Here is a 19,815-nt window from a genome sequence, read left to right on the forward strand (position 1 = left end):
CACATTCTTACAGATAGGAAGCTGTGATTGCTGATGGCTGCTGTATTTTTCAAAGATTTTTAGAACCAATTCTCCAGTTTCAGAACAGAGAAAGGCAAGTAAATTTATTATGCAAACAGGCTGAGATACCACTCCCAAGTATTTCCCATTGAACACTCCTGAAGCACAGTTTGCACTGAAACCAACAATGAACAAAATTCATGCCAAATACTATTTGCACAGTGTGATTGCTCCCGAAGTGTAATACTACACAACATCCAGTAACTGCATTTCTTATTTATTTAAACTATTTTAAAAGAAATTGTGTGCCAGAAACCATATGCATCTTTTAATTTGCATATTGCAGTTTGCATTAAAATGTAATGAAATCTAAAATAGCTGACTTTCCTCTGAAACATGCGTCTAGAACATGGAATTGCTGTAACAAATTAGAGGACAAATTAGTTTTGGCATCTGCTAAAAAAAAGAGAAAAGATGAAAAGCTTTTAAACTGATGATATGAAGGAAAAAATTACACTACATCGGCCAAAATGAGTCTCCTATCAGCTTTAAAGCTCCTGAAGTTGTATTTCCAGTAGATAAAAATGTTATCACCTTTTTCCAGGGCTGATGTGCTTATTTTCCTATTAAGTTACTTGGTAATTAGAAACAAAGTCTGACACATTGTAATCTGTTTATACAATAGATTTGAAACTTCTCCAACAGCAATGAAATCATTCTTTAAAGATACTAAAGATGCGAAGATTAAAAACATATCAACGAATTTAAAAATTCAAATTGCATTTACAAACAAATGACTGTTCTTAAAGCCCATTTTAATTGACAAAACTAATTTAGTCTCCTAATACACCACAGAAAACCAGCAGATATTTCTACACCGACCCCAACTCTCTCTTTATGAAAATTAGTCTTAAAGATTAGTAGGAAAAAATATGCCCTCTTTGCAATATTGTTCAAGGGTGTATTCAAGTATCACGGAAGTTGGTAGAGACCTGTTCCAGTGCTGTAACAACCTGGTAGTGTTAAGAGTCCTCCAGGAATCATAAAAGAGTCCCTTGGGCATACAGGGAAATTCAAGAAAGAAAATATTTTTATTTTCTGATTGAGATACACAGGTATGTATAGTAATGTCCTCTGAAGTACATCAAAAGCAAGTAAAGTATATTCGAGAACTACTGATTTTGCACTGAAAGTAAACCCCAGCAGCTCTGTAGGAAATACTACATTTAAAGAGAAGTGGCAAAGCCAGTCCCAGCAGATCTAATTTGCTTTTCTATTATCCTGTGGTTTTGCAGATGATTACAGGGCTAAAAATCTGTTTCCTTTATTACAGATTCAAGGCAGTCTTAGCAGTTTTTTTTATCTCTACACTCAAGTTGGGTAGGACAGAATGAAACTGATTTTAAGCAAAATTCCTCCTTTGGAGGGAAAACCATGAATTTCTCTGCCAGAACAAACGAACACAACTTACCTTGGTGTATTTGATTTCAAGGTTGAGAGTGGGAGAAGGCAGCAGATGCAGAGATGCCATCAGAGCTGCAGGATCTGCCTTCACCTCCCCTGGCATCTCAATTTTACTGGAAGTCATAGTCTTGGGGGGGTTTTATAATACCACCGAGCCCCCCGCTCTGACCTGATGTTGTGTTGTGTTTTGGGTTGTTCCCCCCCCCTCCAAAGACCAGCGCTGAAGATGTTGCTCTCCTCCTCTGTATATAGGCAGGTGTCAAGCCGGGTCTCTTCTTATTGGACATGGGGGCAGAGGCAGGGGGGCAGGTCCATCCTACCTAGGGCGATAGCGGCACAGCCCCGCTCACTCGCGGCGCAGCCTCCACCGGGCCCCCCCGGGCCCGTCCCGGGCATTCCCGTCCCCCCGCAGCAGGACGGAGCTCCAGGGCGCAGGTCCTGCCTCCCGCCCGAGGAGCGGCACTGGGGAACGGGACGCGGGGAACATGGGGCACCGCAACTCTCGTGCTCCCCTTCGCCTCCCCCGAACCGGGTGGGGACCGGCGGGGAGGCGGCGCGGCCGGGAGAGGCCGGTGCGGGATCCGGCCCCGCCCGGAGCATCCCGCGGGGAGCGCGGGGAGCACAGCCCGGCTCGGCACAGCCCGGGGAGTCCCGGCCGCGGCGGGGGGAGGCCGGCCTGCGCTGGGGAGCCCTGCCGGGGCCGGGGGCCGGTGACCCGCCAGGGGCAGTGCGGTGCTCGGGCGTGCACCCGGCAGGGCGGGGGCGGCCCCTCGCGGGTCCCGGAGAGGGCACGGGGTGGGCAGGGCGCAGCCTCGGCGGTACCGTGCCCGTGGCGGTCCCGCTCCCGGGCGGCCACCGCCGCCGGCCGATGCTCCGCACCGCACCGCTCCGCTCCGCACCTGGCGGCTGCGCGCCCGCCCTGCCCGGCTCCGCTCCCGCCACCGGGCGCGCACTGCGCGGAGCTCCCGGTGCCCGCAGCTCTGCCCCGGCCGGCCCGCTGTCACCCCGGGGCGCTGACACCGCGGGCTCTCCCGGCTCACACCGCGGGCTCTCCCCGCTCACACCGCGGGCTCTCCCGGCTCACACCGCGGGCCCTCCCCGCTCCCGCCGCGGGCTCTCCCCGCCGACACCGCGGGCTCTCCCCGCTCACACCGCGGGCTCTCCCCGCTCACACCGCGGGCTCTCCCCGCCGACACCGCGGGCTCTCCCCGCTCCCGCCGCGGGCTCTCCCCGCTCACACCGCGGGCTCTCCCCGCTCCCGCCGCGGGCCCGGCCCCGACCGCCGCCATCCCCGGCCGCCTGCTGCCCCCTGCCGGCCGCGCCCCGCCCCGCATCCCGCCTTATCCCGGGAAAGCGCTGAGCGCCTTTCCTGCTCCTCCTCGCCCCATCCCGCCCTCACCGCCTCCTCCCCCCGGCCGTAACCTGCACTCCTGCCTTTCCCCCTTCCAGCACAACTGTCCCCCAGTGCTGCGGGCACTGCCCCTGCAGCCTCTCCCGAGCTGGGGGCGCTGCAGCTGCTGAAGCGATGGGCAGCCTGGGTGGAAGCCCAGAGGCCCGGGACTCGAGCACCTCTGTTTCCAAATTCCTCTCGGGAAGGAAGCGATCAGAGGGAGCAGGTGCTTATGGCCAGGGCAAGCCCTGCCGCCCGGCTGCGGGTCTCTCTTTTCTTGAAGGTTCTTTGAAAAAGGACGAGGCTTAAAGGGCACAATAATTTTTTGAAGCAACTGCCACCTGATACCATCTGTTACTTTTTGGGGCGTCCCTCTTAGTGGGAGGCCACGTCATGGAAGAGGTTGACCATGCCATACAGCGGGTTACTGGGAAGTCAGCAGCCAAACGGAGCCAGATCCACCACTCCCCATCTCATACCCATCCAGGAGGCAGCGAACAGTGCCTGTGCAGTGCACATGTGGCCTGACTTGCTGGATGAAATAGCAGATGGCTTGAGCTTGTAACCTTGACTGAGCTGACAGGCATCAGAAATTCATGGTCAAAGCCCTACACTGTCTCTGGTCAAACCTTCTAGGCAGAAAACAGGAAGCCCGGGCCATTTTTGTTACCTTAGGCAAAATCAATAAAGTTGTGCTTACTGATGCAAACACTCCCAACATTTTGAACCCGATCAGATGTCGTGTTTTGAAGTTATCACATTGCAGATAGATAAACAGAGAAAGGACACCAAAGCTACAGCTGCCTAAAGTTGGCAAAACAAAGCAACAAGAAATATACCACATGACCTTTTCATTGACCTAGTCAAGAATAAACAATGGGGTCTGGTCATGTTTTGATTTTGTTACAATATCTGTTTGTTGATTCCCTTTATATTCCTTGCTCCATCTTTGAGAAGTTTGCAGACAGTTGAAGAGATTGTCCCAGCGTTCTCTTAGTGTTTGTACAGGAGCATGGGACAAAGGTTGCTTCTGCACAGACAGGCAGCACAAGGTACAGAGTTATTTCAGTGTTAATAGGCATATTTCTGTAAATTTCCATCTCAGTAATGAAGGAGACTGCAGATTTTGCTTTCTCTCATTTTTAGTCTTTTTTTTTTTTTTTGACCTGACAGAGGAAATGAATCCATAATACTGTGCTGTAATGTGACATGCAGAGCTGTCAAACTGTGACACTTGGGATGAGTGAGACATTTAAACGTCAGAAATTCAATTTTTAATGGCACACTGGCAACACAGACCTAACACTTCATCACAAGGATGACACCTTCTAAAAGCCATTTTAAAATAAATCAGAGTGAGGATGTGCTCCTTTGAAGAAGGAATACATTTAAACAAGTTTCAGGAATGAGGAAACTGTATAACAGTTTCATTATTAAATCAATAAAATTGAGAAGGTTTTAGTGAGAAGAGATGTGGAGACGCAGTTCAAACCCACCTAGTCTGGAGCTGCTAAAGCGACCTTCATCAACTACTTGTTGTGCAAACTACACTCCTCTTACCTCTAAAAGCAATTCAGTTTGCAAAAGCCCTCAGAGATGACCACGTTTAGACTGTTACCTACAGCTTGTTGGCATTCCCAGGTGGAGAATGGCACTGCACTTACCATGGCACAGACTCCTGGTCTACAGCCACCCCCAAGAGAGGTCCCCAGAAGAACACGGCAGACGTGTCCTGTCACTCTTCCTGACAGCAATTCCTCTTCCACCACCTGGGGAGACAAGGAGGTGGCCTTAGTGCCCAGACCACAAGTGGGCTGTCACCAAGTACAGCTGTAGCTCTGCTGAGCAGAATTAGGAGTAAAGCTTGTGAGGCTGTTGTGGACACCCTGATGGATCCAGCATGGTGAGCTGCTCCCGTGGTTCAGCACTACACTGGCTACTTTATGATAGCAAATTGAATCATGGCTTCAAACTGGGCAAGTGAATGTTTGATATTTAACATCTAATACAATTTATTGTGGAAGGGATTACTACTCTTATTGCCTTGGACATTAGGACAATAATTCAGTAATATTGATGAATACACAAGGAAACTAATTTGTTAAAGAAAAAAAAGTGAGTCCAACAATTGCCAGGATGATAAAGAACAGAAACAATACTCCAGGTTCAGCCCAAGTTCTGTGGTGCCTAAACACCTCCATAGAGCAGAGAAACCACTTACTGCAGTCCTGTAGTTTCTGGGCTTTTTTCTTGGTGTATTTGCAGTACTAAATCAACTGGCAATTAAGTCAGACTGGCTTATTTTCTCTCACATGAATGGGTTTTAATTAAACTTCTACTTAGACAGCAAATCAGGAAACAAATACGTTCTGTTTCAGATTGCAATGCCAAAGTCTTCACACTTTGTGAAGAAATGGCTGTCAAAAAAGATGAAGAACAACCGAGTGACTGTTTCTTGCTTCAGTGTTAGAATTTAGGCTAGCCAACAACGAAATCATTCCTGAAGGGTTTTGTTTTTATATTTAGAGCAATCTGAACATATAATTTGAAGATATACCTTTGTTTCATTTAGAAGTCTCAATTTCTCCACCCACCCCAAGCAGCTGGTATTATTTATGGACAAGGGTATAGATCTGGCTTATACAAACACCATCTGGTGGAAACAGGACCTGTGGTAGCCAGAGAGGGTGCAAAAGCAGAGCTGCACTGTTGAACACAATACAGATGTAATTAAGGTATTTCTGGGTTTCTCAATCAGCGTACCAGTATTTTTCTGCTCTACCCTACTGTGTCCCTTTTGTCTAAGGAAGTCAGAAAACCAGAGTGGGTGAAACTATTTGTATCTCAAATACCTCTTTTGGGCAGAGTAGCTGTGCCAAAACTCGTATGCATACACCACTGAAATGGGCAGTGGAGACAGCAACTCCAACAACACTCCAGCCAAGAACCCTTCATTCTTGGTGCTTCTAATCCATGAATATTTCTTATGCTCCTTAGTGAGCTCCAGACTCTAAGCACTGTCACACACATGAAGCAACTGAATCACATCATTCTATCACATTCCTTCCATCTATTCACATCACTTCCAATGATTCCTTTCAAGATCAAATGCAAAATCTACCTCAAAATTATTCCAATATGATCGATAAGTTCTTTTATGTTTATTTTTCTCTCAGATGTCCCACTACCATTTAGCAGGGATAACTCTGGCTCCTCATATAAATTCAGTATTGATTGAGAGAGCCTACTCCTCTGTACCCTTTGCCTCCTGTTCCAGGAAATGCCTCTTCCTATTTCTTGTGTGCTTTAGAAATCACTTTCGGAAATAAAACAAGGATCGGAAAGGAACTTCCACTAAGTTATTTTTCAGCTCAGACTTCCACTTAGGAAATGTGAACTTCATTTTCTGACAGATACAGTAAAAGCTCCAGCCTCAGGTGTCCTATTTTAATTGCCTGCTATTTTCATTACTGACCATGATGGCAGCAAATGCTCTTCAGGAGATACTTGTATTTTAATTTATCTGCAAACATAAATCACACATTACAGCACTTTTTTCCTCTAGGTTAATTGAATCAATTCTCTAAATGTCTCCATGCCTGACCATTGAAAGAGGCTCACTGTTTGAAACCTCTTTAAGAATTATGGCCCTTGGTGTGTGTGCAGGATGGTATCAGTCCTTGCTCCAGACAAAGGTATTTTATACATATAAGGTAAAAAGGTATTGTTATACACACAAGCAATATTATCTGTGAAGCAACACCCACAATACTGTGATAATCCTGTAAAATATTATTTCAGAATTTTTTCAAATATCCCAGGGAATTAATTTTTAATATTATAAATCTTATATCTAGACTGATTATTACATTGTTATTAATATTTTAAGTTCTAAACAAACCAAATCAAATACTTTTACTTCCCTTATTTCTACATTAATTTTAATGTAAAAAAACCCCAAACAGAAATGCTGATGTCAAGAATGACCATTTTGTTACTGAAAATCCAGAAATGGCTAATGAACAAAACTTGATTTAACTTTTTTTTACTAAAAATGAGTCAAATGGATAGCTTTTAGTAAAATGAGTCAAACAGATCAGATTTTACATGTGATATAGGCCATTTTGTACCCAGTAGAACTGTTAATTGCTGGTAAATTAACAGTTGATAAATTTACAAAATTTGCAAAAGGAAGAAGCCTAAAGGTCAGGATAATTTATTCAAGCAATTGCCACCTGATACAGTTGGTAAATTTACCAATTGTTGGTAAATTTACGGTAAATTTAATCCAAAACTGAGACTCAAATTTAAGGATTTAAACAAGCCACAAATAATCCAATGAGAGTGATAATGCAGGAAATGCTTGAAAAGACTCAGTGTTTGACTCACTTTATAACTGGGTCAGTTTTAAAAATTAGTGTTATAGTTTAAGGCACCAGCTGAAATGTCACTGTCCCTCCCTGGACTGCTGTGGCAGTCACGGGGTGACCTCAGGACAGTGCTGTGAAGAACATGTGCTGGCAATTGTGAGGTTATAGGGAATGTGCTCTTGGTTGTAGATTTTATTCTGATTTTAAACATATAAAAAACCATCTTATTTTGAATTTCATTTCAATTTACCTGTTTGAATTTATTATTTGTAAAACACACCAAGCCTCAAATGGTTTGACCTTCTGCTAATGTATATCACCTAATGAATGGATGCAATTAACTAATTCATATTGGAATATTGCACTTTCCAGGTCGCATTCATCATCACTAAAAGTGTGATCTAGTTTGCAAGTTTAAATTTTTTATTATTACCCTTTAAACTGAAGAAATAAGTCTTATATTTAATTACCTGAACTTACATATTCAATTAATAGCTTCATTACCTCAATGAACATAGATATCACAAAGAAGTAACAAGAGTTTGCTGCTGGATCTGCTCTTAAGTACACCTTATGAAGGGTCAGCTGTGAACCTCAGAGCACTTTTTTTTTTACTAAAAAGTCTTGATTGTGGAGTTTCAAAGGAACTGGGCCTGGCAATCTAATATTCTCATACAGGAGCCTGAGATAAATTTATCATTTGTACTGTTAATATTTAATACATAAAAGGAATCCCAGAAGCAAAACTTATGTTTCTGGAAAGACAGAGGATTTAAACGTTCAAATGTGAGTAATTCTGAATGAAAGGGAATGAAAAGAATGAAAACCAGGCAGTCTGGCAGCTCACCTACTAAAGGGTGAGGGATGAGTGGAGCGTGGAGGCAAAACAAACACTTGTGGGGGAGAGGGGACAAAGCACCAGGAAGAGCAGCTCTTTCAGGATATAATTGTCCACCAGATTGTGGCTGTGTGGCATCCTTGGAGGGCCAGCCGAGTGGGAGACGGGTGAAGGCAGGTGGGCTGGGGAGTCAGACACAGGAAACAGTCACTTTCCCCATGGAAATTAGGTTTCAGAGCCATGAATCCACTGTCCTAGTTAGCTCCATCTGTTTGCCAAACATGCAACTTTGCTTTCGTGTGTCAGTAGAGTCAAATCTGCCATTGGCTTTCATGTTGCATTTCTTTTATCCATTAGGTAGGCTCAGATCTCCTGCTCTTCCCAATCCTACAGGTAACCTTAATAAATCCCAGGGTGTCTATTGCTATAGGGAATCTGTGCCCTGTAGAAAGATGAAAGGTTTTGATAATGTAACCCATTCAGGTTAGGAAAACACAGAGTTTAGATCCCTGCAAAGCCCACTGGATATACTTTGAGGTTTTCTTCATGCTGCATACATATATTTGCCAAGATATCTTTTGTTTTTAATAGCAAAGCTATTTGAGAAAAGGGAATATGCAGAAAAAAAGAGCAGGGAATTGGCTGCAACAAAGCATTTGTCTGTACTAAATTGTTCTATACCTTAAAAGCAAAATTCAGCAATTCTCAGGGCCTATTTTATACATAGGCATGTCTGTACAACGAATTTTAAAATTTACTATCATCAGTTATATAACTATATATAATATAGTTATGTGTAGTGACATCAGTTATGCACTGAGGCCTAATGGTGTGCCCAGCCAGACAAGAACACAGCAAAGTCTCGGAATTGTGCTTTATAGAAAGTCCAACTAATTCTCCCTGAAATCACAGAATCACAGAATATGCCGAGTTGGAAGGGACCCACAAGGATCATCGAGTCCAACTCCTGGCCCTGCACAGGATCATCCCCAGAGTCACACTGTGTGCCTGAGAGTGTTGTCCAAACACCTCTTGAACTCTCTCAGCCTTGGTGCTGTGCCCACTGCCCTGTGGAGCCTGTTCCAGTGCCCAACCACCCTCTGGGTGAAGTACCTTTTTCTAATATCCAACCTAAACCTCCCCTCACACAACTTCAGGCCATTCCCTCAGGTCCTGTGACTGGTCACCAAAGAGAAGAGAACAGTGCCTGCCTCTCCTCTCCCTCTCCAGGCTGAACAGACTCAGTTCCCTCAGCCACTCCTCACATGGCTTCCCCTCAAGGCCCTTCACCATTTCTGTTGCCCTCCTTTGGACGCTCTATAATGGCTTAATATCTTTCCTACATTGTGGTGCCCAAAACTGCCCCAATATTCCAGGTGAGGCTGCCCCAGTGCAGAGCAGAGCGGGACAATCCCCTCCCTTGGCCAGCTGGTGATGCTGGGCCTGATGCCCCCAGAACACGGTTGGCCCTCCTGACTGCCAGGGCACTACTGACTCATATCCAACCAGCCATCGACCAGGACACCCAAGGCCCTTTCCCAGCACTGCTTTCCAGCATATCATTCCCAGTCTGTCTGTACAACTGGGGTTGCCCCATCTCAAGGTGCTGCAGAATCCAGCACCTTCCCTTGTTGAACTCCCTGTGGTTGGTGACTGCCCAGCCCTCTAATTTGTTGAGGTCTCCCTGCAGGGCCTCCCTGCCTTCCAGGGACTCAACAGCTCCTCCCAGTTTTGGGTCACCTGCAAACTTGCTCAGTGTCTCTTCCAGTCACGCATCCAAGACGTTTTAGAGCATAGGGACCAAGATGGAGCCCTGTGGAACCCCACTAGTGACAGGTCACCAGTCTGATGTGACCCCAGTCACCGTCACCCTCTGTGCTTGACCCATGAGCCAATTGCTCACTCACCCATGATGTGTTTATCCAGCTGTGGGCTGGACATTTTGTCCAGAAGGATCCTGTGAGAGGCAGTATGGAAAGCTTTACTGAAATCCAGAAAGATTACATCAATTGGCTTCCCTTGATCAGCTAAGGTGGGTTACCTTGTCAGAGAAGGAAATCAGGTTTGATAAGCAGGACTTTCCTCTCCTGAAACCACGCTGCCTGTGACCAGTGACTGCGTTGCCTTTCATGTGTTTTTCAATATCTTCCAGAATAATCTTCTCCATAACTTTACCAGGCACTGAAATGAGAGTGACAGGCCTGTAGTTTCAGGGGTCCTCCTCCTTGTCCTTCTTGAAAATCATGACAACATTTACCAGCTCCCAGTCAGCTGTCAGCAACAGCAGACTTCAACAAGCTTTCAATCAGGTCTTAAAGATTACCAGCAAAAAGCTTAAAAAACACATGTGTGGTGTGGTTTTGATCTCATATTCATGATCTGAAATGTTTTATCTGGACACTGAGATCACAGAAACAGAGAAGAAAGAACAAATTCTCAAAGGGTCCCCTCATGTGCCCTGCCCCTCCTCCAAGGTGGGCTTAGCTAAACTAGAGCTGCACACTGCAAATATTTCCCTTGTTGAGCACTTCTTCTCCAGAGACTACAGCAGAGACAGAAGGCTGATCAGAAAACACAAGAACTAAAGAAATAGGGAGATTGTGTATGCAAAAACCCTTAGAATGCTGAATTACAGTGTCTTCATATCTTCCTCACCTGGATTTTTTTTTCTTTGAGTTCCCCAGCAGAATCAATCCACGAAACAGAGAACATCCTTTAAGGACCATGCAGCAGTTTCTATATGAAAATTGAAATATAAATTAGGCAGAGGCATTTGACGAGGGATATTAATTATAGTAGAGATACACATTCAGAGTTTGTCTAATTCAACTAAAATCAGCAGACTTTAAAATAATTTGGCCCGTATTATTACAATACAAAAAATATATGGTGTATTTATAGCCTTAGTCTCTCCAGCTGTGTTGGTTTAGGTTTTATTACATCAGTAATAACAATTTATGTGATACTCTGAATAATGTGCTATTAAAAATTCAGTACAGTATATACTGTTACCCATGGGATTTAAACTGTGGGAGCTATGTGTATTATTCTCTACTTTGCTATTTGTATAGGAGTGAAGATTGCTATAAAAATGGTTAAGTTATATACACCATGTGAATTCCTGCTCTGCTTGAATCCAGGTGAAGAGAAGAAATAGTTCAGTCCAGACTGCCTTGGGGGTAAGGGTCCCAAGAGTCTTAGTTTTGCAGTCTAAAGTTACACTAATCACACATTCAAGAATGAACAATAATATCAATGTGCTTTTTGAAGTCTTTAAAAAATGTCAATAGATTTGTGAGGCACAACCTCCCTTAACAGAATCCATTTGATGCTTCTCCAGAGCATGAGCTATATCTGTGTGTCTATTGATTTTATTTTTTTACAGCTGTTCATCTAATTTCCCTGGCACAGAAGTCATATTGACAGCTTTGTAGTTCCCATGGTCACCTTTGGAGGACTCTCTTGAAAGATCTGTGGACCATTGGTCCATTTCCTCTGTTCTGTTCTGGCATGAGGATCAGGCTGAGCAAAAAACAACCCACTGGTGCTAGCACTTGAGAAGCTGAACACTTTAATCCCTTGGTGGAAATACTGTGCAGCTCCAGCAATTAGTTACTCTTTAACTTAAAATTTCTCTTGAGGTGTTTCCTACTGGCAATTTATTTTATGGACAGTTCCTCACATTCAGCCCACCATGTTTGGTTCTTTAGCAAGGCAAATAATTCTTTCAGCTGTGGAGTTAGTAACCCTGAATGCTGCTTCTGCCTTTCACCCTCTATGGCTTTACTTAATCTCTTGCAGAGCTCCTCTGCTAATGGAATTTGAAAACATTTATACTGTTACTTCCACATTCTTGGCAAAACCTTAAAATCTTTTTGGTGAGCTCTGTTGTGGTTCTACATTTAATATGCATGCTCCTAACATATATAGCTTCCATTTTTGGAGAAGCTCTGCATTTTTTTCCCTCAGATACCACAGTTGTCAATATTTATGAGTGGCACTGCCAGTATCCTTGTCATTATAACCCTGGGAGCAGCAGGAAACAGTAACCACAGAGTATTTCCTTTCCATTGTCCAACCAAGTGGTCCACTGCATGTGACTAAGAGGCAGTAAAACAGAGGATTAATCAAATTGGTTAGGAATTAAGGTCAAAGCTTTCCTGGTGTTTATCTTTACATTTTACTTGTCTTTCTTGTATTGCTACATATTTATTTGTTAGATTTGGGAAATGTCTTTAGAATCTCCTTCTCAATACAATAAAAGGAGAAACTTAGTTCAAGTGTTCTTTGCTGCCCCCTCTTCTCTTTGAAAAGTGTGGCAGTGACTTTAAATTGCCAACTGTCAAAAGCAAGCAAGGATTTCCCATGGGAACCCGGTGTACTCTGTTCTTCAATACTTTCTTAGAGCATCTGATTGAATTTCATTATGAAGCTGAAGAGGACCTTTGGTCTAACTTAGCATCACAGTTCTTAATAATGGGGTTAAATAGTATGATTTCTATAAAGTATTGAAGACAATCTGAAAAAAATCAAGTGCAAAATAACTGTATTTGTTCCAGTTCTCCACCCTGTAAAGAGAGAAAATTGTTATAAGGAAGGCAACATGATCTGGATAAATGAGTAGGAATTTCTGTATCTGACATGTTGTTGCCCTACAATTAGTTGAAAAATAGCATTAATGTCTTAACCCCTGTTATGAGACTAAACTCAGAGGTACCCACATATTTCTTTGTGAGTGAGACTTGCATCTGCTTAAGAGAAAGAACAGCTAAAACCAAATAACTAAAAATTGCTTTCCTAACATATTTATTTATCATTTTCCTGGAAGAGAGGAAGTGGTTTATCTTATTCCCACTCTAATGAATGGCCTCCCTAGCATCCTCAGCTCTGCTGTGTACATAATTCTGACTTCTCTCAGAGACATAACAAACATATACTTTAGCATGCTGTGATAATTAAGGTCCTGAATAATATCTTTTCTCAGTGGTGTAGGGTAAAGGTTTTCCAGCTGCTCTACACAGGCTATTTTCAGAGGCTTCTTAGAGGCAGCTCCCCAGCTGTCTGTGCCACAGACAGGTCCTGTAAAGCAGGACCTGCAGCTCACCTGGCTCAGGCAGCACCAGCACAGAGTCATCTCATGATTCACCAGCTACGTGGTGCTCCACAGGCCAGTGTTTGCTGAAACAGCCAAAGGTAAAGTGGTGTTTGGATGCACAGGTAGAGAAAGGTAAGTAAAAGGGCACAGAAAATCAGTTAAGGATTAAAACTGGGTCTTGGGGGTGAACTGAGTGATTAAGGGACGAAACTGGTGGTTGTAAGGTGAGGGAACATGCATCAGGTCCTGGTTGGAGGAAGGAAAGAGCACTGGGGGGATAACAGAAGGGGCTCATTTGCCCAGATTGTAAAGCTCTGCCCTGTTTAGGACAGATGCAAACCAAGGCACTGAGCATCTACAACACATGCCAAAATAATCCACCTGAACTGGGTTAAGGTTTTGGTGTCAAGTCAAATGACAGAAAATACTTGTAAATCAACCAGGCAGTGTCAAGTTCAGTATCCCATCTGATAAAACCCTTCAAGATGCTTAAGAGATAAGAGTGTAATATTTTTCTCTAGGAGCCTCAATTCTTTGAGATATTCAGCAACTTCTTGTCTTAAGACCATGGAAAGTATTATTATTATGATTCATATTGTAACACCTATGCACTTTTAAGCTAAACAAATTGGAGATATATAGTCCCTCACTTGCCTTTACTGCATTATAGGGAGCCACTGGACCGAAGCAAATTTCATTAAATGTTCCTAATTTATTCTGCCTCGTTGGTCTTATGTAAACAGGGGAGTTCACTAGAGAGCAAGACATTTAGTCCCAAAAGAGTAATGTGAGTGAAATGCAAATTCAACACACTACACCAAGGTAAGATTCCTCATTAGCCACTGAAATCTCTCAGAGGTGACAAGATAGGAGCTTTTGTGTACAGGGCACAGCACAGCATTCTCCCAAGCATTCACCCTCTTTTACAACCTCCCCTTGAAACCTTGGCCAGCCAATAGTAGCGTGGTTTAAATACCAATCTAGGTCAGAGAGAAATTTGCAACTCTATTTTGGTTCCTTATTTGTGGTTTATCTTTTTGCCTTTCTTTTTGATCAGGATGATAAAAATAACATTTTATTCATTTTTACCAAGATTTTAAAAAAAGTAACATAGCCTGAAAGGTAATGATTAATCCATTCTGTAAGAAAAGAGTTCTGATTTTGAACTCACGGGTATTATCTAATGAGTATAAATAGAAGTGTACTTAGAGGAGGCACAGAATGGCAAACCCATGATGAATTGTTAGGGCATGTTGAGTTGGTTCTCTCAATGCCTGCAGTCAGATGATTTCACTGGCTCTACAGATGAAATCTCATATTTCAATGTTTAAGTAAAAGTGTCAAAGTTCAGCTGGAGCAGGGACGGATACAGAGCAAATTTTGTGTGTGTTTGTAACTAGGGCACCAGAACAACAGAGGAAGCCAAAATGAGCCGGAAAAGCAAAAGGAGTTTAAAGGAGAAATTTGCCTTGAAGAACAACTTGGTTAAAGAAGCCCTCTCAGAGTTCCTGGGAACTTTTATATTGATAGTAAGTGTCAGCTGCTTTCCTTTCTTCCTACTAATCTAATGTTGGACAGTGCTTGTGAGGGGACATGTTCTCTTTTACCCTGTGCTGTACCAGCAGCGTGGTGGCTCCTGACAATTCACAGCCCTGAATGAACTGCTCCTCTTGCCGGTAAGTCTGTGATTCCTTTCTTCACCCGGTGTAATTATCACTGGCTATAACAACCAGATAGCTTTATGTATTACAATTGTCTGATCAGCATTAGATTTCATAGAGCTGCAGAATTTCAGTTCTGAAAAACTCAGATATGCACAATGGATGTTGTTAATACTCTTCTGTTCGTTAAAAACTCAGCAGTTTATTCTACTTTCACTCCTATTCACTAATTGTATCTGCTTTAGCAAACATACTGTGTTGCACATTAAGAAAATTTTAGCTGAGTTGTTTTCCTGTGCAATGTAGAAATTTAGCCATGCAATTGATAGTGAATGTATTGGGAGTTGCATTGCCAAACCTTTGGAGATTTTGTAAGTTAACTATTTTTTGTTTTATTTTTAACTGTACTACGTAAATTATGCTGTTGCTTGGTCCTGTAGCACTGCTACAATTTAGGTAAATACCAAAACTCCCTGTTTTCATAACCCCAGATTTTTTTTTACTTCTTATCTTTCTCAATTTTTCAGTGCATTTTGGACTGGGACATAGAGCTCTACCCTGTGATTCACCAGGGTGGAGAGCAGGCTCAGTAGCAGAGCTAGAAGTCAAGCAGTGAGAGTATTTATGCCAAACTCTTTCTTTCTCCTTTTAGTCTGAACAAAGCAGTCTTGCTTATTGCTAAACACTTCATCACAGTGAAAAGGACAAAAAAAACGAAGCAAGCATAATACTGACATAGTGTGTTTTATAAATGTAACTGTATTAGCTAAATTTCAAGTAAGTCATCTAAAAAATTCCAGTAGCTCATAAAATAATGGTTTTTACTACACTTCAGCCAACTGAAATGTGCAGGCACTAAAATAATATTATTCTCAAATTTAATACCATCCATAAGACATTATCACAGTAAGGAGCACATTTAGAAGCAAGGAGCACAGGGCACTTTACAAACATTAATGAATTAAGTGTCACAACACCCTGGCAAGGAGGGGAAATGTCATTATCTTCATTTTGTATATTAGCAAACCTGATTACAGCAGCCTGCACAGGAAGCCTGCGGCAGAACTCTGACTATAACCCACATCACCTGACTTCCAGTACTCTGACCTCGCCACAAGATCATCCTCCTCTTTCCATTAATGAAATTAAGCAAGTGAAGAAAACGTATTAAAGTGCAGATTAGACCGCAAATGTTATTATTTAATGTCCTGCTGGATAAGACTAGGAGGAAATACAAACCCAGATCTCATTTTCTAGTATATTCACCATACGAATGTAGTAGAAAATGAAGCTACAACATTGTTGTTGATAATCTCAGTTTCTCGTTTCTATCTTACCCTTCCTAGTTCTAACCTTGGTTTAAAGCAGAGAAGAGCCTCACGTAGATTAAACTGCAGCTTTCTCTGTGCTTGGATACCTCAATTTGTGTTTAGACTGCACAAGTTAACAGCAGTACAAAGTGTTTATTGTGAAGAAATTGAGGGTTCTTTTCTGTTATTTATTGCTTTTGCTCTAAGCTCTGTCAGCTTAAGTCATCTACTTCTTTCACTTTAAGTACAGATAAATATTAAACACTTAAATTGGAGCTGATGAAAGGAGCACCCTGGTAAGCCAGAGGACAGAAATCCTTAAAAACCAGAACCATGTATGCAAAAGAAGTGATGGTAATAGGATGGTGGATGAGTCTTAATCTTGTTACTAAGTGAAAGTGAGACGAGAGTTCACATCCTACAGGACAGTTGTTTCAGATCTTTGCTGAAAGCTGTTTTTTTTCCCCTGTGATGGGTTTTACAGCCTGTGGGGAGCACCTGTTCCAGGGAGTAAGGCTGAGACAGCCTTTCTGTTACCCACAGGCTCTGTCTAACTGGCCAGTGCTAACTGGCAATACCTAAATCTGCAACCAACCCAGCAACACTGGGAGTTACCTGGGTGAAATTCCATTCCTCCAGATCACTTATTTCTACTTTTTCTGGAGAATACATCACAGGACACATACTAATATGAACTTAAACTAACCCTCTTTGGTAATTCTCAGCCTTGCAACATTATTTTCCAAACAGGAAATCTAGAAAGTGAAATCACTCATCAGGTAAAACCCAAGCCTTCACCTCGGGGTGTGAAGGGTGTGACCTGCAGTGTTGTACAGGTTTGAGACAACAAGCCTTGAGAAACTCACTGGGTACAGAGCTGGATAACATCTCCTGGTCATCCCTACCTCACATGCTGCTCTTGGCCTTGCAGCATGGTCCCAGAGCACGTAGATGGAATTCTTTTCAAGTGAAAATAAAGTGGAAGGTGAACTCCAGAATCACAGCAACTGTGCTGACCATTAGTGGATGCTCAGTCCAGTGGATCAGACTGGAGATGCTCCTAATAAGTAATCCCTCCTGGGAGGTCCACAGTCAGGTTCTCAGGTGTTTGCACTGCACAACTTGATAACACAGACATAGCCCACATGAGCCCCTCTCTCAGCTCATCAAAGCACCTGATTCCAACCTCAGAGTTCAGCGAGGAATACTGAACTTGAGGAGCCTGGAAGTTTCCCCTCCATTTGTACCGTGGTGGCTGAGAGCCACATTTCCCATCCTCAGCCTCAGCCTTCTGTATCTGGGACTGCCCCCGAGGCCTCCCTTGAGGAAGAGCTCTCTCGAAAGCTTTTTGCTCTCCATCATGTCCCTGGGTCAGTACATTTCCTCTTGGTGCTCCTGTGAGTTCCTCTGGGGGACATCATCTGGGAGCCAGCACAAAAAAGCCAAGAAGCCATGCTGCATCAGATAGGTGGTTTATGTGACTTTTCAGAGAGTCTGTCTGGAACTCACCTATCCAACTGCCTCTCTGCTTTTAGTCATGCTTCTCTCCATATTTCCCCTTTGGATCTTGACTGCATTGCTCTCAAACAAAATGGGATTTACTCTGACATACACCATTAAGTATATCTGAATTGAAACAGTTCCAGAAAGAGATGCCAAATGGGCCATGTGGCTTCCTTTAACAGCTACTGCTCACCTAACAGAGCTTGTATTTCTTTTTCACTCTCAAGAGCATCTTACTGAACATTGTTTCTCAGAAAGGAGCTGCAGAGGAGCCAGAATCTCCTGATTCCGGAGCAGCATCTACTTCTTTGCTGAGACAGAACACAGGCTTCCATTTAGCATATAAAGACAAGTGGGGAGTATATGTATTCCTAATACATATTCCTGTACATATATATATTCCTATAAGCCTGGTCTCCAACTGGACGTGGGGAGCCTCTTGCAACTCCTATTGAAGCAAATGTTTGTGTGTGCACAGAGGATGCAGGGGACAAGCAAGAACTGAATTCATAAAACCCTACACTGAAAATAGTCCAGCTCATGAGAAGGAGGGCTATTTATCTTTTGATCATCAAATTATTTTTGTCTTGTTTTCATATTCTGTCCACCTCATTATGTAAGTTATCACTCCTGCTTTGTTGCAGAGTTGAGTCTTGCCTGAAAAATCTTCAAGATTGACATTGTATGGATTTGCTCAGTCCAGAAGATTAAAATTTAAGTAGCTTTTCTGTATCTTTCATTTTGTGGCCCTATTTTCCAGGGCATGTTAATTACAATACTGTATGGTAACATGTATCTCTTATTCTAAACACTTGTTAGAATTTTCATTACATGATGTAGTTACATGAAAGCAAACGTAGCTTTTGATCCTTTACCCCTTAAGTAAGTGTTTAGCATTTAATACAAAATCACTTCTTAGAAAATTTAAACAAAGGTAAACTCCATGTTCTAAATTTTTGTGAAAGGGAGGCATTTTCTTCGTATAGTATAAACAAGATTTGCTCTGCATACTGTCAAGATATAAAATTAAATATCAGTAGCTTCAAGAGCTGCCTTATTTTCCATGAGCAATGAATTTCCTGGAGAACAGAATCTTGTATTTTTAGCTCTTAGACAAGTAAGCTTAAGTTTGTCAGAGCTAGACAAAAAGGTTTTTTAAAGTGTATTTATAATTGATATTTTGATATGTCACTCAGCTTTTTAAATATTACATAATGATGCCATGGGCCTTGGCAACGTTTGCACTTTGAAAGCAGCTCTTGTGTCAGAGATCCACACCTTAGGGTCTCTAGCAGCAATACTATAGCACAACCAATAAATAACAGATGTCACTCATTAATCTAATGTCATAATTGCATATATTTTGATGGCAATAAATTTTGCTAATGGTTCTGGTGAAGATGTGCAAACTCTTTCTCTTTTTGCAACTGTATTAAATCAGCATTGCAGACAGAAGACAAAGTGGTAATGAAGACTCATAGCTGTGCTGAGGTTAAGGAGGTTCTTGCACATAGGTATTATTTCTATAGTTTTACTATTATCAAAATCAATTAATGTTTTTTCTAGACAACATTCCTGCTTCTGAAGTCGTTCTTTAATTCAGCTGAATAATTAGCAGTGTGAAAAAACTGAAAGGAGGGTTACCTAATTGTTCTTTTACCCCAAAATGTTTAGTACAGCAAGTAATTCTGAAAAGTCACAGTTTTCAATCCAAACTTAAGTTTTCCAGTATATGACATTTCAAACTTTCAGGTGACTCAGATGTTATGTTGCACGAAAGCTTTGAAAGAAAATTACCTTCATTTCTGCAACATCAGTCCCAACACATAACTCAGCTCCCATCGTTTAACCAAGAGTTTATAGCAAGGTGAATTTAATTTTCCAAGACCTTTTTCTGTAGATACACTTTTTCCCAGAAAGTTTGCATCTGTAGGACTGAAGTGTAGGCCCTCTCCCTGAGTCTTACAGAATATTTGCATCTTTCCAACGTTCCACTGTGAGTACAAAACTCAAATTTACATTTTTACAGATGCAAATTTACAGGGTGTTTTTTTGAAAGCTTCACCAAATAAAAAAAAAAGGTAATAAAGGTAATAACTTTTTAAAACTGTCATAAACAGTTGGAGAACTGAATAAAAGATAATAAATGTAGTTTGTGCCATGCAGTGAGTTTATATCTTTGCG

General features: G+C 42.4%; 2 protein-coding genes across 4 annotated transcripts in view; one reads left to right on the plus strand and one right to left on the minus strand.

Annotated features, from left to right (window-relative positions):
• The window catches only part of ALDH1A2 (aldehyde dehydrogenase 1 family member A2), a 55,186-nt gene extending 50,569 nt beyond the window's left edge, over window positions 1-4,617 (minus strand). Inside the window, exon 1 of one of the 2 annotated variants that reach the window (XM_027736856.2) lies at window positions 4,519-4,617. In XM_027736856.2, coding sequence (XP_027592657.2) covers window positions 4,519-4,521 — 3 coding nt within the window. In that variant the 5' untranslated portion in view covers window positions 4,522-4,617. Of the gene's footprint in view, window positions 1-1,471; window positions 1,846-4,518 lie in introns of those variants that run through there. The other variant, XM_027736855.2, reaches the window with a different exon arrangement.
• A 9,631-nt stretch (window positions 4,618-14,248) lies between these two features.
• Window positions 14,249-19,815, plus strand: part of AQP9 (aquaporin 9) — a 28,291-nt gene continuing 22,724 nt past the window's right edge. The window contains exons 1-2 of one of the 2 annotated variants that reach the window (XM_027736859.2): window positions 14,249-14,279; window positions 14,558-14,686. In XM_027736859.2, coding sequence (XP_027592660.1) covers window positions 14,585-14,686 — 102 coding nt within the window. In that variant the 5' untranslated portion in view covers window positions 14,249-14,279; window positions 14,558-14,584. Of the gene's footprint in view, window positions 14,280-14,557; window positions 14,687-14,711; window positions 14,834-19,815 lie in introns of those variants that run through there. The other variant, XM_027736861.2, reaches the window with a different exon arrangement.

The sequence above is a fragment of the Pipra filicauda genome, unplaced genomic scaffold, assembly GCF_003945595.2.
Source record: "Pipra filicauda isolate LSUMZ 115617 unplaced genomic scaffold, ASM394559v2 scaffold7_size6619720_pilon, whole genome shotgun sequence".
Classification (NCBI taxonomy): domain Eukaryota; kingdom Metazoa; phylum Chordata; class Aves; order Passeriformes; family Pipridae; genus Pipra; species Pipra filicauda.